The 17,665-nt window shown below is 39.8% G+C and overlaps 1 protein-coding gene across 4 annotated transcripts in view; it reads left to right on the forward strand.

Annotated features, from left to right (window-relative positions):
• Positions 1-17,665, forward strand: part of STK32A (serine/threonine kinase 32A) — a 114,341-nt gene that overhangs the window by 77,721 nt on the left and 18,955 nt on the right. For 3 of the 4 annotated variants that reach the window (XM_058543438.1, XM_058543429.1, XM_058543457.1), the window contains exons 6-7: positions 4,193-4,230; positions 12,578-12,667. In XM_058543438.1, coding sequence (XP_058399421.1) covers positions 4,193-4,230; positions 12,578-12,667 — 128 coding nt within the window. The remainder of the gene's footprint in view (positions 1-4,192; positions 4,231-12,577; positions 12,668-17,665) is intronic. The other variant, XM_058543447.1, reaches the window with a different exon arrangement.

Below are 17,665 nucleotides of genomic sequence, written 5' to 3' on the forward strand. Positions count from 1 at the left end.
TGAGAAGCTAAGCATGATAAATAAAAGCATGACAATTGGATTTGGCAAGCTGGAGATCATCAATGTATTTGACAAGAGCAAGTTCAGGGAGTGGAGAAGATGTAAACCGGGTTAGAATGGGTTGAGAAGAGAATGGCAATTGCTGTTTCTAATTCCTTACCTATTAACGAGTTAATCCAGAGGTGTTATTGTAAAAGATAATTGTAAAATGGGACAGTAAGTGGAGGTGGCTATGGGTTAAGGAAGGTATTTCCAAGAGACTCAGTCATAACAAGAACGGGAGAAGGAGATGGTGTAGGAGAAGGAAGGGATACTTATCTGAGGGAAATCTGTAAGAAGGTGAGAGGGGATGAGATCCAGAGCCCCTAGAAGAGTTGTCCTACTATAGGCCCTAGTATAGGACTCTTCATCCAGCATAACTGGAGGGAAGGCAATGAGTATGGATACAGAAATCAGGAGGTTGGTAACCTGGTGTAGATGAGTTCCCAGAAGATAGTTCTCTTACCTTGTGATCAGTCATCAACTGATCAACTGAGAGAAAGTGGGAGGGAGAGTGTAAGAGATGTGAGGAGCGATGCAAAAGTGTGCAGTGGTCATCTTGGAGAAGGTCAGTATTACAGTACTGCCTGGCATGTTGATGCTTATTTGAGATAGGTAGCCATGAATTTAAATGAGAATAGTTCATACTACTATGTCTTTTCTTCCAGCAAAGTTCAGGTGCTTGGCTGCAGGCAGGAAGAATTTGGGGAATTGGGTTTAACCAATGCTGGGGTTTTATTGAGTACAACTGAAGCGGGTGAAAGAACTAAGAATTTTACAAGGAATGTTAAAATGGACGATGGAAGGGAATTGAGGCTATGAGGGTTCTGATGTATAAAGAAAAAGTGACAGGGTCAGTAATTGGTGGTCTCAATGTGTTAGAGATGCTAGTTTGGAGTTGGATTGAATGGAAGGTCAAGCTGGGCAAGGGGTGGGCTGTAGTAACGACAAAGGAAGGATTAAGGAAATGGAAGTATGGAAAACAATTGAGGTGGGATAGATGAAAAGATTATCGGAGGTAAGTCAGGGAAGTGAGAGGCCAGGGTGTCCATGGAGCATCCACATAGATGTTGAAATCACCAAGAATGATGATAACAAGTGAGAGGGAACGCATTAGCTAATAATAGGTAGGTTGTAAGAGACTTCCAAATATATTTTAACCAAAGAATTTGTTGAGAGTGGTAAGTGTACTTTTCCATCACCTTTACATTTGTAGATAAACTTTTAAGAGGTTCATACTTTAAAATGAGATTGATATATTTGGATCTGGACAATGCCTGGATGGTATTTCTGAACATGACTGTACATCAGAAGGTCCTAGAGGATTCTTTTGTTTTGGGACAGATGCCAGGGCCTATCCACAGAGAGTCTGATGCCATCGGACTGAGCTAAGTCAGAGAATCCATGTTGTTCAAAGCTCCTCAGGTGGTTCTGAACATCCAGGTTTTGTAACCACCAAGTTACAGATAGATGTGGTAGATGTCCTTAAATGAAAGAAACATTTTAGAATAAGTTATTTCATATTTAGAATTATTTGAGAAGACTGAAAAGATAAAGAAGTGGTCCTGAATTTCAGAACTAGAAACTTAACTTGTTCTAGCAGGAATGTTAATATAGCACACTGCATTTATTTTCATTTTCTTTCTCCTGGTACGTGAATAAACAATGTTACCAGACTGCAGTTTACCCTGTAGTCACTTAAAAGTTATCTCATCACTTTTTGAAGAAACTATGTACTTAGAATCTATGCTTAAATACTTTATTTTTATGTTAAAAGTCCACTTTTTTTTTTATGGTTGTCTTAGATTTTCCTCATATTCTCTGTCTGAATTTAGTAGTAAACGTGCCCTCCACCATTTTAAATCTTTTTTGGCGTGGTTCCTTATGAACCTTTCTTATCTTCTTCATCCCAGAGGGAACTATGTCTCATGTATCTTTATATTTTCTGTATCCTCACACAGTGACTTATCAAAGTAGATAAATATTCAATGAATAAATGAATATAAGATTAAAGTAAGAAGTATCACCTTAAATGAATTGTTACCTCTCTGATCTCTGTATTATTCTTTAAGCCTTAAGGTAGTTTCCGGGAAAAGTAGTGGATATAATGATGTGTGGCTTTAATAAATAAGAAAAATGATGCCTAGGGATTTAATAGAAAGCTCATAAAGTGTCAAATCCACAGCAATTCATTTCCCCCAGCAAGCCCACACCCAAGTCTCTTCCCTCCTGGCAGGGCTCCTCGGGGCCTCCTCCGTGCCTGGTGAACACCAACTGACGCTCACTGGTTGCAGGTCTGAAAGAGGTGGCAAGAACCTAACGCCTGGTTTACCTCGAGCTTTAAACTGCAGCAGGTTTGATGGTGTACTGCAGTGCTCTGATATATACGGACTGGCCTTGAGTGTACTAGAGATTCTCCCAGTATCATTTAGTCATTCATTTACTGCACACCAGGCACTGTGAGGCCGTGTGATGGAATATGACATTAATCAGGAAACCATCCCTACCATCAAGGAGTTGATGATCCAGTTGGAGAACAAATAAATGTAAGCCTGATAAATGTTATGATGGGAGAATTACACCATGCAGAGCACGTAGGAGGGGCCATTGACTCAGAATTGGAAAATCAGGGAAGGTTCCCTGTAGAAAGTAGTGTCTGAGCTGTGAGGTGAGGGATGAACCTGCATTGTCTGGGTGCAGTGTGAGAAGGCTCTGATTCAGGCAAAGGAACAGCAGAAGGTGAGGGGATGCAGGGAGCACTTGGGGGACCCCACGTGCTTCTGTGTGGCTGGAGCACAGGAGCCAGATTATAACAGGGCCTTTATTTCATATGAGTAAGTTTGGGCTTGACAATTCCTGAAATAATGGGATCCATGAAAGGGTTTGGGGCAAAGTCTGCAATATTGAGAGAGAGTTTAGCCATAGAAACATGCAATTTGACACTCCCTAACACTCTATCTGTTTAGCAAATTATACCCTGCACCAGAGAAAAATTGCCACAGATACCAACGACCACTCTATGAATACAGAATTAATTTTAATAACCTAAAAATTAAATGAGAAGATATTCAAAGCTACTGAGACTACCCATACATCTGCATGTTGGGTGTGTGTGGCATACACTTGGTTCTGTTTGTAGGTAAAGGGCTTGTTATTCATTAATATTTTCAAGAAAAGAGGACCCTGACAGTCTTAGTCTGTCAAAGACTAAGGTCACCTTATTCTAGCAACATAAAAGTCACTTGACTAGGCTGAAAATGTGTTCCTAAAACCTGTTGCAGAATTTCTTCCCCAATAGCATCTGTGAATATAGGTTGAAGGACTTTAATGGTCCATTAGGGAAGGGCAGTCAAAACTAGAGAGTGGAGGAGCGAGGGCTGTTGTAAACGACAGTGCTGTTCTCTGATTGAGGAGTACTGCTCATAATCATATTCCTTTCACAAGGACCTTGAAAACTCTATAGGCATTCCTCTAAGTATTTACCATCAAACGACTCCCCTCATTGGAAGAGGGTGGGTTTTGTTCCCTCCAATGGATTTAAGGATCTCACAAATGCATGCAAGACTGGTCTAAATCCTTTAATTACCCTAGGGATATTTATTAAGTAACTAGAGGCATTATAGCATCATCCCAAAAAGGATTCTAATCTCTGCAAGTTTAAAATATAATCACATTATAGGCCTTTTTGTTTCTCATTTTACAGTCTTTAAGTTCACTTCATCTGTGTAACTCTAGAGTTACACAGACAAAAATGATGACTAGTACACTGCTTTATGATCATTTAAATGCTGTAGATCCTTTGGAGCAATACTTACATGCTTGCATATAATATGCTATAGAAATTAAGAGTCTGAGCTATTGAATGAGAGAGACCCAGCTTCAGAGCCCTGTTCTTCCATTTACTAGCTCTGTGACTTTGGGTTAAGTTACTTAACCTCCTTAACCCTCAGCTTTCTGATCTAGAAATAGGGGTATTAATGGTAACCGTCTCGTAGATTCACTGTGCGAGTTGAATGCGATTGTGAGTGATGAGGGGCTAGTGCATTGCTCCAACTCTAGTAGCATTCTTGAGCGTTTTTGCCTTCATCGTTTAGTTATGTTGATTTGTTTGTTTTATTATGAGCAACTTTCTCTCTTCTTTTTACTCCCCTAGGGATATGAAGCCTGACAACATTTTGCTTGATGAACATGGTAAGTAAATGATTGTTTTCAATCAACTACATGACATGCATGTAGAACAAGTTGATTATCCCTAGCAGAGGAGTATTATGCATGGAAAAGGTGTCTTGCTTGATTCAGTTGAGTTATATGTACAAACTCCATTTTATGGGTGGGAGGGACGTGATGGGGGAACTTTATTGCTTATAGCAGTGGCATAGTGCACCAATATACCTTTAAATAACATTGAATTTACATAAAGTGTAGGGCATTCTCTTTTCAATTTTCTTCCACTCCTACTGATTTCTTCAAGAAAACCATCACAATCTTTTGGTGCTTTTTGCCTTAATATCTTTATAACAATCATCTCCCTTTCATCATAAAGCCAGAACAGGCCTCAAGCTTAGAGCATTTGGCAGGGACTAGTGTCTACCTAGAAATTAGTGACATTATTTTGTTCTCATTGTGTCTACTTTCATGCTTTCCTTCTTATGAAGGCGAATTGGTTTTACGTTTGCAGAAGAGATATCAAGTTTTCTTTTCAGAGTTTTCAGTTTAAAAAAATCAGTCAGTTTAAAGAAAAATATAAAGTAGATAACAGTATGTGTGGTACCCAGATATGAAAGTGATGAAGGGATATGGCAATAATCATGAAGGTGATAAACAAATACCTGAAGTTCAAGAAACACTGATTAAAGATATCCTGTGGAACAGTCATTGCCAACAATGATTAAATGTGTCTAATCTCTTCCTAATATTTATTTTAATGTCCATTTGGGTTTATTGGTGTATCAGAGCAGACATGTAGGACACACAGCCTGCATGTTATAAATGTTACAGTGGCAATAAGATCCTTTTTATGTTTTTGGAAAGCTGCTAGATGAGGGAGTCCTAAATCTGCAATATTCTTTATTCATTCGATTTATTTTTATTTTTATTTTTTTATTTTTTTGTTTATTGCAGTAACATTGGTTTATAACATTGTATAAATTTCAGGTGTACATCATTATACTTCTATTTCTGCATAGATTACATCATGTTCACCACCCAAATACTAATTACAACCCATCACCACACACTTGTGCCGAATTATCTCTTTCGCCCTCCTCCCTCCCCCCTTCCCCTCTGGTAACCACCAATCCAATCTCTGTCTCTATGTGTTTGTTTATTGTTGTTATTATCTACTACTTAATGAAGGAAATCATACAGTATTTGACCTTTTCCCTCTGACTTATTTCACTTTGCATAATACCCTCAATGTCCATCCATGTTGTTACAAATGGCTGGATTTCATTGTTTCTTATGGCTGAGTAGTATTCCATTGTGTATATGTACCACATCTTATTCATTCGATTTTTACAAAAGGGATTTGCAAGTGGGACTGAAACTCCAAACACAATCCATTGCTCATTATTTATTTATGTAGTTGCGTTTTAAACCTGATTTGGCAGACCCCATCTGTGCGCAGAGGGCTAAGAAACACTTTTCTGTATGACCTCTAATTTCAAAGCTCAGGGTTATTATTTATTTATAGACTGTCTAAAAAGATTTTTTCCACTTTCTTCCAGTGCCTTATTTCTTCCTTCCCTTTACTGCTTCTGACATTTGGGAACAGATTCTCTGAATCTCAGAAATGTGAGCAATGGTGAGACTTAGCATGAAGGTGACTTTCATTAAAACATCAGCTACCCTTGCCTTAAATAGGAAGCAGGATCCTCTCACAGTGGTACAAATAAACTCTATGGAGCTTCAGCATTGTGGAGAAGGCCTCCCCTAGTCCATAGATGCCACCTTTGTGCTACTTGGAAAAACACGCTCCCTCTGCCCACCATAGCCTTATGAAGGTGTGTGGCTGGTCAAGCAGAACCCAGTTTGGGATTCTTCCCCACTTGCCCCCTCAACCGGTTGCCTTTGTGCACAATATATTTCTTAATCATTTGTTGAGGCCCTGAATAGAGGCATATAGGTCCTGTCAACCAAAGCCTTTTCCAGATTTACCTCCCACTCAGAGAACAGTGTTTTAATCTTGGATCTTAAACATGGCCTCATCTTATTTCTACCATGAGGTCATCCTGTTCTCTCTCATTTAGCTTCTTTCTCCTCCTCTTTTTCTTGGCTACTTGATGATTGTAACTTAGGAAAAAAGTCCAGAAACAAATTAATCTTCAAGTTTAACCACCCTTAGAGACTACCCTTATGAAAGATTCATTATGTAATATTGCAGTTAAGATCCTGGATTCTGGAGCCAGATTGCCTGAGTTCAAAACCCAATTCACCCACTCTGAGAGTTTGGACAAGTTATCTAAACTTTCTCTGCACCTCAGTTTCTTCAGGGATCAAAAGAGTACTTACTTCTTAGGGTCGTTGTAAAGACTAACTGACATTCTATTTATAAAGTGCTTGATTGCAATCTTTGCCACAAAGAAATCACTCAGTAAAAGTTAAGTATTAGCACGGTTCCCATGAGGTAGTAGTGGCTCTTTCCTGTAGGGAAGGAAGCTTAGACACCTTCATCTTGCTTTACTTGGCTTTGTCTATATCAGATAGTCAGTGAAAGCTGAGTACTTACCTGTCTTTACCAAAGAATTATTTTGATTTCAGAAGGGATATACCAAAGATTCTGTGTGTCTACTTGTTAGGTCTTGTGTTTAAACAATTTTATTGAACCCTAATTCTCAGGTAACTATACTTTCAATGGCCCATTCTGCTTTTCCTTCATGTGTGCAGGGGGCTAAGCCCACTTTTGGGGGCACTTTATTCTTGGTGGGGCTGGGGCTCAGTTGCTTAGGGAGTATGAGCAGTCATCTCAGTCTGCCTGAGGGACAGTCCCAATCTACACCTGTTATGTGGGGTACTTTTTACAGTGACCCCTTTCATTTTCAAATTTTGGATTCGACAATGAATTAAGAGGGGGCTTTTCTGTATTATATTCCCATCCTCAACTCAACTTGAAAATCACTGCAGTTAATAAGAGAAACATTGCTTTGGGAAGGACTTGATAAGTGAATGGGATCAAAGCAAACAAACAAACAAAAAAGATTGAGAGCAATTCTCTAAACATTGTCCTGGGATCCCTTTCTGGAGAAAATAATTTTTGAGGTTATTTACTTTGTATATTCAGATTCTGATAAACTAAGGCTTTCAGGAATTACTCAGGGATCATAATTAACCACTTTTAAATGAATAAATTCCTGGTAAACTCCCACCCTGAGCTCATTAGGTAGAGCTGCCCTTGTGAGAATCAACTGAACTACAAATCAGTGCCTGCCTTTTGCAGTGTCTTCTGGTGTGATTTTCCACGTCTCATATTTGAAATCCTCATTTGTCTTCTCCATCCACATTTATAATATTTCATCCCTGATGGGCCATCACATGTGCCTCTTGCATGGGGAGTTTAGCAACTGTGAAGGATAATTGTCTCTCTCTGATATGCCTCCTACACCCTGTCCTCCAAGTGAGCTGTGTCTTACATACATTACATTGTTTATATTTTAAGTCAGGACCATTAGGTAACAGACAGAAACTTTGTTTTATTCTTACTGATACCTATTGATTCATATTCATTTCATATTTGTATTTAATATTATATTTATAATATTTATAAGGATTTATATTTAGAGATTTATGTTTAAAGGAGCTAAATCCTTTTGTAAAATGGAGAATCTTTCCATAGCATGAATGAACATTCCTTGTACATCAGAATTTGACTTAAAAAATGTTTTTAATTTAGAGCAAACCTGTTCCTGTTCTCCCCAAATGTCTCATTCACTAGTTCAAAGCCCAAGATGGCATTAGATCTTGGATGGCTCATAACCAGCTGTACTAATATATATTTTCATATCCTACGAATTTAATTATCCCATCCAATTCTATCAATTCCATAGTGTCTGAAATTCTTGTGTTTTTCTTAAATTATTTAGGAAATAAATGCTGCATCCAGAGGAACAATAATGTCTGCCTGGCATATCTGAGAGGATGACAATTATGGCATTGTCTATAATTTAGGTTTCTTAATATCATCCCCAGTCACAGGGAACAGAGAAAGGCAAAAGCTCAGCCTGGAGGTGTGAGGAAGAACTAAGCCTGCCACCTGAACAGCTTCTCCTTTACAGGGCCCCAATATGTGCCTAAAAATCAAGAGGGTGGCATCTTTTAAAAAAATATATACAATGTAGAATATTGTACCCTATTCCCAGATGATCAGATTCATTAAGTCTCAGCTATTGCATAAGGGTATGCTTTTTTAACAAAAATTCCAGAAAAATGTGGTACACATACTCTCAAGTAGGGGAAATTTATGAAAATTAGGGGCAATGGCAACCAACTGATTCTGGTGTCCTAGAGTGCCATGTCGAGAAAGATCCTCAGGCTGGACAAAGGCACAGTGAGAGAGAGTATAAATAACAACAACAATGACAATTGAATTCAATGACTCAATACTATGAATTCAGATTTTTAATGTGATCCTATGTCTCAAGGCACAGAGGTGAAAAGAAAAGGCAAAAACCCTTTCCTAAAACATGGAGTACGGAGGTTCCTCAAAAAATTAAAAATAGAACTACCATATGATCCAGGAATTCCACTTCTGGGAATATGTCTGAAGGAAATAAAAACACTATGTTGAAGAGATATGTGCATCTCCATGTTCATAGCAGCATTATTTACAATAGCCAAGGCGTGGAAACAACCTAAGTGTCCATCGACAGATGAATATATAAAGAAGTTGTGGTGTATATATACAAGGGAATATTATTCAACCATAAAAAAGAGGAAATCCTGCCATTTGTGACAACATGAATGGACCTTGAGGGTATTATGCTAAGTGAGATAAGTCAGACAGAAAAAGACAAAAACTGTATGATCTCATATGTGGAATCTGAAAAAAAAAATTAAAAACCAAACTCATAGAAAAAGAGATCAGATTTGTGGTTAGCAGAGCGGGCAGGGAGGGGGGGTATGGGGAACTGGAGGAAGGTGATCAAAAGGTACAAACTTCCGGTTATACAATAATTAAGTACTAGGGATGTAATGTACAATGGGATGACTATAGTTAATACTGGTGTACGGTATATATGAAAGTTATTAAGAGAGTAAATCCTAAGAGTTCTCATCACAAGGAAAGAAATATTTTTTCTATCCATATGAGGTAATGAGTGCTCACTAATTGTGGTAATCATTTCACTATATATGTAAGTCAAATCATTATGCTTTACATCTTAAACTTCTACAGTGCTGTATGTCAATTATATCTCAATAAAACTGGCAAAAAGAAACCCTCTCCTATGATCCTACATCAGAAGACTCTGAGCCTTGTACCTGAAAACTTGCACACTAAGGCAGTGGTTCTAACTAGGAATGACTTTGCTCTACTGCCTCTCCCCACAGGGGACATTTGGCAATGTCTGGAGACATTTTTTATTGTCAGGATTCCAGCCAGGAGTGGTAAGTGCTATTGGCATCTAGTGGGTAGAGGCCAGGGATGCTACTAAGCATCCTATGATGCACAGGACAGCCCTCCACAGCAAACAAGTATCAGTTCCAAGATCTCAATAGTGCTGAGTTTGAGAAACTGTTCTAAGGTTTCCTCAGGGCCTGGGTTTATGGACGAGACCAGAGTAGTCCTGCACTACCAGGGCAATTCCTGTGTCCCTAAGTCACAGGCGACTGAACCTTCCCCAGTGAGCCAGCACTCAGATTCATTTTCACAGCACAGAAAGGAACCTGGCAGAAGGATCAAGGTGAGCAGATGGAAGTACAGCAGCGTTCTGGAATTGAGGCTTAGGGCCTGTGCCCATGGGCTCTGTGAAGTTCTGTGATCTGCTTTCCTTGTTTAGCTTAAGAGCACCCGGCTACAGGTTCCCGTAGCTCCTGGCCCTCAACTAATTCCTCCCCATCCTTTACCAGGCATCCTGGCAGGGAAGTAAACTCTGAGCCAACCAGAAGTGGTTGTTTCAGTTTATTCTGCTCTTTGGTCTTGTGATACAGCACAAAAAGGTTTTGGGCGATTCATAACCCACCAGAGGAGTCCTGGACCAAATCCTAGATCCTAATCCCAGCTCTGCTACTTCAGAGCCCTATGAACTTAGCCACGAACATAGCCTTCTATAAAATAGAGACTACTTCACTAGGCTAAAGTGTGTGAAAACCTTTTGAAAACTGCAATTGATCATAGGCCTGTAAATACTACTTAGAAAAAATTCAACATTCTTTCAGCAAAATTCAAAAGATATGTAATGAGTGCTTACCGGGGTCAGGATCTTCTACTCAGGCAGGTCTTTGGAAAGCGTGGTCTCAAGCCTTATTGGGTATCGGAATCACCTGGGGGGCTTATTTAAACTCTGGGGCCTCACCCTCAGAGTCTCTGATTCAGTAGATCCAGGGGAGGGCCCAAGAATTTGCGTTTCTAACAAGTCCCCAGGTGATGCTGATGCTGCTGGTCTGGGGAACCACACTTTGAGAACCAACTGGCTCTAAAACATCGTCTACCATCATCTACCTCATCATAGATAATCTCAGGATTAAGTCAGTTTAGAACATCTACTCAGGCTAAAGTAGAGGATCATATGTCTGGCTGCTCATCTGAGGCACCTGTGGAGTTTCTGGTTGTTTTTACCGTGGATTCCTGGCTCTCCAACCAGTCCCACTGCATTGGAGTCTCAGGAGAGTGAAGTCCAGGCACATGTGTTTTGCAAAATGACGCTGGAGTTTCTGATCATGACAAATAGCAACCATTGAACACTTACTTCCTACCAGATGCTGAACTAAGTCTTCCCCAGCCATTATTTCATTTGATCTCCCCAACAACCTCATGAGAAGACTACTATCATCATCCCAACTTTAGAGAGAAGATAAGTCAGCCTTTTAAGGTAACACAGCTAGTTAGTGGTAGATCCTGGACTTGAAGCCGAGCAGTCCAACCCCAGAGAACAGGCTCTTAATCGCAATGTCTGCAGGCTGACCTATTTTGTATCAAACCTTGTGACCATTGATCCAGGGCTTTGAGCATGACCAATGGGGAGAAAGAGAGAAAGAAACCTGAGACAACCTATCCTATGATAGGGTGAGTTACTGAATCATCTGTTGGTACCATTCAGGCCAGAATACCTTCACTTTTAGCTAGATGAGTGCTACTTTTACTTTATTAAAATGTCATCACATAAACAAATACAAAACACTTTTTGCACAAAACAAAACCCTGGATAAAGGCAGTGAGATTTATCTTTAGCAGCGGGAGGATGCTATCAGGGAGCAGATAGTGAAGTCTGGCAGGGGGAGAGTGCACTGTGGGACATGGAAGAAGGGTCAGATGACATCCCCTCTGATTACAGCCATATCTCATCAAAACCACAGAAGCATGTAAATGGAAACGCCAACACTTCAAGATCCTCTGAAAGCATGACTTTCGTGCCAACAGTGAACATAACGTGCTTGTCTGCCTGAGCTTCTGGCACCACCCTTTTCCTCCTCCTTGCTGTAATTGCAAGGACTGTCATGCACTTTGTAGGATGCGCTCCCTGCAGAACTTAATGTTCCTTAATGTTAGACCCCCACTATATCGCCATGAGCATTAGAGCTGAGAGAGACCCTAGAGATCATCTAATCCACCCATCCCCCCCCTTTTTTTATAAAGGGAAACTTAGGTTCAACACAGGAAGAGGACTTAAAGTCTACAATGTGTTAGGGACAGAGTTCAGGGCAGAACCCAGGCCTCTTGGCTCCCAGTCTAGGGCTCTTTATATAGCCTCTTTATAAATAAAACGACTTTTTTTTGCCTTTCCTTGATGAGTTATTTTGTTGCGGGTCGATAGGGGACAATTTGAACTATTGGACAAAAATTACTAATGATATTTCAGCAAAACAAAGAGTAAAAAGGACTCTCTTGGCAAAGAAATAAATACATGTATCCACATTCACGTCAGCTTTGTAGTAACAGTGTTGTCTCTTTAAAAAAAAACATCCATAAGAGACATCAGAGACAGCTTGGAAATTTGCTACTTTGAATAACTCTTGGCTGCCTCCCTCTTGATACTCACAAGTTATGCCAACTGAAAATGTAGCTGACAAAAATTGCCTAAGTAGAATTACCAGAGCGTGAGGTCTTAACCACCAAGGTTAAAACTTTCTGAGGTTGAACTACAGATTTACAGTCAGACACTCAGCTTTGCGTCTCGTTTTCTGGCTGCTGGAGGGTTGCTGGCTGAAGACCACGTTGGTCTTGAGGACGGAATACCTAACTGAGCTTTTACTGCCTGTACACCCAATTGCAACCGGCATACAAGAATTTACAGACTAAGCTTCCAGGTGCTTTCAATTAGAAGCAGGGTTGTGCCACTGGGTTGAATGGGACTTAACCTTCTCTGTGGTCCTTCTCTCTCCCCAGGGCACGTGCACATCACAGACTTCAACATTGCCGTGATGGTTTCCAGGGAGATGTGCATCACCACCGTGGCCGGCACCAAGCCTTACATGGGTACGGGCTTCATGAGTGGCCGTAGTGACTAAGAGCAAGACTTTTTGTTTTTCATTCCTGTAGACACCATTTATTCTGGGTCAAATCATCTGTAGGGACTTGCAGCTAGAAATGCCAAGTCCCTCTCCGACTTTAGCTAGGGAGCTTCTGATTTCGTGGGTCTGAGGTGAGCCTCAGGATTCTCCATTTAGCAAGTACCCAATCTGATCTTGATTCAGGAGGACCATTGATTACATTTGGAAAACACTATTTTATGAGTTATTTGGGACAGCTTCTACCCACTTCCTAACAAAGAATATTAATTACTTCAATAAATGTCTACTAATTGCCTCTGTGTGCTTGGCACTGTATCAGGTGCTAGTGACCTCCTAGTGAGCAAAACAGACAAGGTCTCCAGGCCATGAAGCTTGGCTTCTAGCAAGAAGAGCTTAAAAAATACAATCAAACAAAGAATTAATACGCAGTAATCAGTAGGATAGTAATCAATGACATACATATTATTATAACCATAATTTACATAATACTCCACTATATGTGTAGGGCTGTAAAGTTCACCAATGCCTTCCAGGTATAATTTTTAGTTTTCATTTTATCCACAACAATCCCATGAATTCTCCTTTTTAAAGATGAGGAACTGGGTTTTTCCAGAAGCTTCAAATTTACCCAGAGGATGACTAAAAGGGTAGGTTTAGGTGCCAAAATTGTCAACTAGGTCTCACATTTAATTGTGTTAACAGTAAAAAATTAATACCAATTCTGGGCCGGCCCCGTGGCTTAGTGGTTGAGTGCACGCGCTCCGCTGCTGGCGGCCCGGGTTTGGATCCCGAGCGTGCACTGACGCACCGCTTCTCCGGCCATGCTGGGGCCGCGTCCCACATACAGCAACTAGAAGGATGTGCAGATATGACATACAACTATCTACTGGGGCTTTGGGGGAAAAAATAAATTAATTAATTAAAAAAAAAAACGAATTCTAAGTTCTGTTGTTGGAGGCAGCCATCTCTGTGTAGACACCAGTCCAGCAGAGCTAGCCCTACCTCCCTTCCACCCTCGAAATATAAAAGGAAAAGTATTGCTCTTTTGGGGCATATGATATTCAGGAGGAGGGACTTCTTCCTCTCCTCTCCCTGCTGTTCCTCAGGCAGATGAGTCAGATCTCAAGAGAATTTTCTGTGGTCTGTGGTGACTGTGAGAAGAGGCCCCTGGCGTCCCATTCTTGGTTGATGACTGTTAAGTCACTATACTTGCTGACTGACCCCCTGCACTGAGTCTGAGTTGGCCATGGTGGGTTGATGAGTTTGGAGTCAAGTTTTGCTGGGGCCCATTGCAGTAAGAGATGGAGAGATGGAGCAGTGTGTGAATATGTGTGTGTCAGGGGGTGAGGGTAACATGGATTAGCCAGAGGATGTGGTCCAGCTTCACAAGGGCCCCTCCAGTGTCCAGGTGGTGCAGCCTGGAAGGGAGGGAGCGTCCTGTCAGCACAGCATACTGGAGACAATACCAGTCCCAATAGAGCCCAACTATATCAGAATCTCTGGGGGTGACACACAAGCATAGGGTGGTTTAAAAGCTCTTTAGGTAATTCTATGGTGCAGCCAGGGTTGAGAAGCTCTGCTGCAGACCATGAGCTATGTCAGCTATCAGAAGCAGCTAAAGAGAGATCACCCTGGAGCAAAGCAGGGCAATTTTGTTAGGATCCCTCTGCCTCTTCATGTCCTAAACAAGTGATACTTTCTAGGAAAAGGGAGAAGGAGGTATGTGAGAGGCAGGTTGGTTGTCCATCTCCACACAAGGTGGCTGAATCCAGCTGGGTGGTATGGGGGAGCTTTGAATCACATATGAGATTAGTTTTAAAATTCACAAGACTGAATTTTAAATCGTTTAAAGTAAATGTTTTAATAAGCAAAAGGGATTAAAATTTATTAGGTAACAGACCGAGCTATCATTAAGGGAGCCCCCTACCCAGCAAAAACAAGAGGCTAAACATTGCATAGTTGTTAGCAGATCATAGAAGAATAAAAACTATTCATGCTTCTACCCTAAGTGGTGGAGATGCTTAAAACAGGTGATGCTGCTGGTTAAACTGGTGGCATTAAATCAGGAGTGGAATGAATTGCACTGGCTAGATATGGTCAGAGTAATTCAAAGGCAAAATATTTGAACTTGAAATCAAGAGCAGGAGCAATGCCACTTTGCTTTTAATATTTCATTCTCTTCCTCATGTAACTAAACAGAGAGAAGGAAAAAACAAACAAACAAACAAAAAAACCCTACATGCAGGGCCACCTCACTTTCCAAGAGAAAGAAATCTTCTTTGGGACAAAATAAGCCTTATTTTATATGATATTTGAACAACTGCAAATTTCCTGGCTTCCAATTACCAGTGGGGGGGAATAAATCTCTTTTGTCATTTCTAAAATAATGGACACATAAAATGCAACCAATTTTCTGCCTAAGACCCATGATGCTCAAATGATAAAAAGGAGTATTCAAGCCTGCTGCTCTGATGAGTTTATTCCACAGGTTTCCTGGGTTTCCATATTATGGGTTATTTTCTTGGAGCCAAATCAGAAAATGTGCATCTGGGTTTTCTAGGCCTGTTTCCATGGTGAGAGGAGCAAATGGAGGCCACCTTTCTTGTCTCTCCCCAGTGATTTTAAATACAATATCTGTATCATTTAATTCTCCTCAAAATTGGCATTTCTAGTCTTTTCACAACATAGAGCTAGGAAATTGGAATCTCATCAGGGTTCTCTGCGCCTCTCCACTTTCACCCTTATAATTAACAATTTCTAATATTTATTGAAAGCCTTCTATAGACTAGACAACGTGTTAAATGTTTTACATTCATTTACTCATTTATTTTTTCTCAACAACCCTATGAGGCAGACTATAATTATCATCATTCTACAATGAGGAAAATAAGCAAAGTAATTTGCCCAAGATCACATGGCTAATAATTGAAAAAGCCTAGATTTAAACCACGCTCTGTATGACTTCAGAAAAATCAAGCTTCTCCCTGAAAGAAAGATAGAGAAATTATTTTAAAAAATTTTTATTTGTGGTTTTTAAGTGCATGTAAGCCAATTTAGGTAGGCCAAACTCTTAGGAATGTTTGTTTTATTAGAAAGTGAATGACTGTCATCACCTATCTCTCTATCCAGAAGTTGCCTTTGGCTTTGATTTTAGGGTAGGAGTCTTTCTAAGAGGTGTCATGGGTGGAAGTCTGCTTCCTCTTTTTAAAAATTACATTCTCAATAATTTGATAAATCTACCTAACAGACATTCACCAGCACCCATTTCATAGTGCTCCTGTAGGATACTAGATAGCAATTAACCAGAAAGAAAAAAAATTCTAAAAAGAAAGAAAACTAGGATGAAATACTGAATGAAGATGATAGGAATATGCAACATCTACTAATATGAAATGCTGAGCGTATTATTCAGCAGCTCCTTGGCTCTGGAAATGGGAAGACAAGCAGTCTGCCAGTTCATAATCACCTTCCATTCATAATCTTCTCTCTCCATGCGCCCTCCATCACTCCAATCCTTCCTTCTCCCTACCCTTGTGTCTGTGTGGATATAATCCAGATCACTTAGAGCTTAACCAATTAAAACATTCTTGTCCTCCTAATTAAAAACAAAGCAAACAAATTCACAATGGAAAATGTGTAACATGCAGATAAGCAAAGGGGAAATTAAATTAATCCCTCTGCTTGTAGATGTTTATGGTTTCCTTCCACACCTTTTTTTTTCTATGCACATGTACATTTTTAAAAAGTTAGATCATACTGAATTTTTGTAACCTACATTTTCACTTTATAATATAATAATACCAACAGTAATAGGCATCATGTAGTCTGCATTTATTATCTCTCAAGCAGTTTGCTAAGTTTTTAACATTTATTATAACATTAAATTCTCAAAGCAACCCTATGAAATAGATTTTACTATTCTCCTGTCATAAATTTAAAAAAAAATCAGGCCTAGAGAGAAAGTGACATGATTATAATCACACAGCAAGTTACTGGTAGAGCACAAAGTTAAGCCCTAGTCAAAAAAAGTCTCCAGCCTGGAACAGTGATGATGTTGATGAAGGTATAACGGCTGACAGAGCTCTTCCTATGTGCCCAGCACTGTTGTAAGGACGTGTATTACGTCATTTAAACATTACGTATTATGTGATATGTAAACATCACGTGATACGTAAGTATTACGTCAAAAAACAATTCTGTGAGGCAGGTGCTATTGTTATTCCCACTTAAGAGATGTGCAAACGGAGAGGTTAAGAGCTTTGCCCAAGGTGGAGCTATGGATACAGCCCTTAGAGTCTGATGTTGGAGCCCTAACTCTTAACGTTCTGCTCCGCCACCTCTCTGCCAGTCAATAAACAGGCCTCAGTCGGAGTTGAAACCCGCTTCTCTCGGACTCCAGAGCTTGGGTCTGGACAACTAACAATCTGCTTCTTTTTCCATGCCCATATATATAACTATGGTTTTTAATGGTTACATGCTACAGAATTAGAGGACTGCATCAAAATTTATTTAACCATTTCTTTATTGTTGAACGTTAGGTTGTTTCTCATTTTCAAATATAAATTTATGATAAAAAATTCTGTTCGTGGAAATAATGTCCTGCAACTTAATTATTTCCTTGTGATAAAGTCTCAATGCCTGGTCAAAGGGTATACATGTTAATGCATTTCCCTCCTGAAAGTTCGCTATTGACTTCTACTCATTTGCTCTGGGAGTGTCAGAAGATACTCATCTCCTCACATCCTCACCTGGGCTGCACTTCCGATATTTTAATCTTCCTGGAAATATAAGTGGAAATGGTACCTCATTCTGATATTAAAATTTGCCCGTCTTTTACTTCTTTCATAAGTTGCTTGTTGATGTTCTTTGCCCATTTTCTATTAGGGTGTTAATACTTTTTTCCTATTCTGATATTTCTTATTGGTTATATAAAGAATTCTTGCCCTTTATATATTAGGAATAT

This window comes from Diceros bicornis, chromosome 1 (assembly GCF_020826845.1).
Source record: "Diceros bicornis minor isolate mBicDic1 chromosome 1, mDicBic1.mat.cur, whole genome shotgun sequence".
NCBI lineage: Eukaryota > Metazoa > Chordata > Mammalia > Perissodactyla > Rhinocerotidae > Diceros > Diceros bicornis.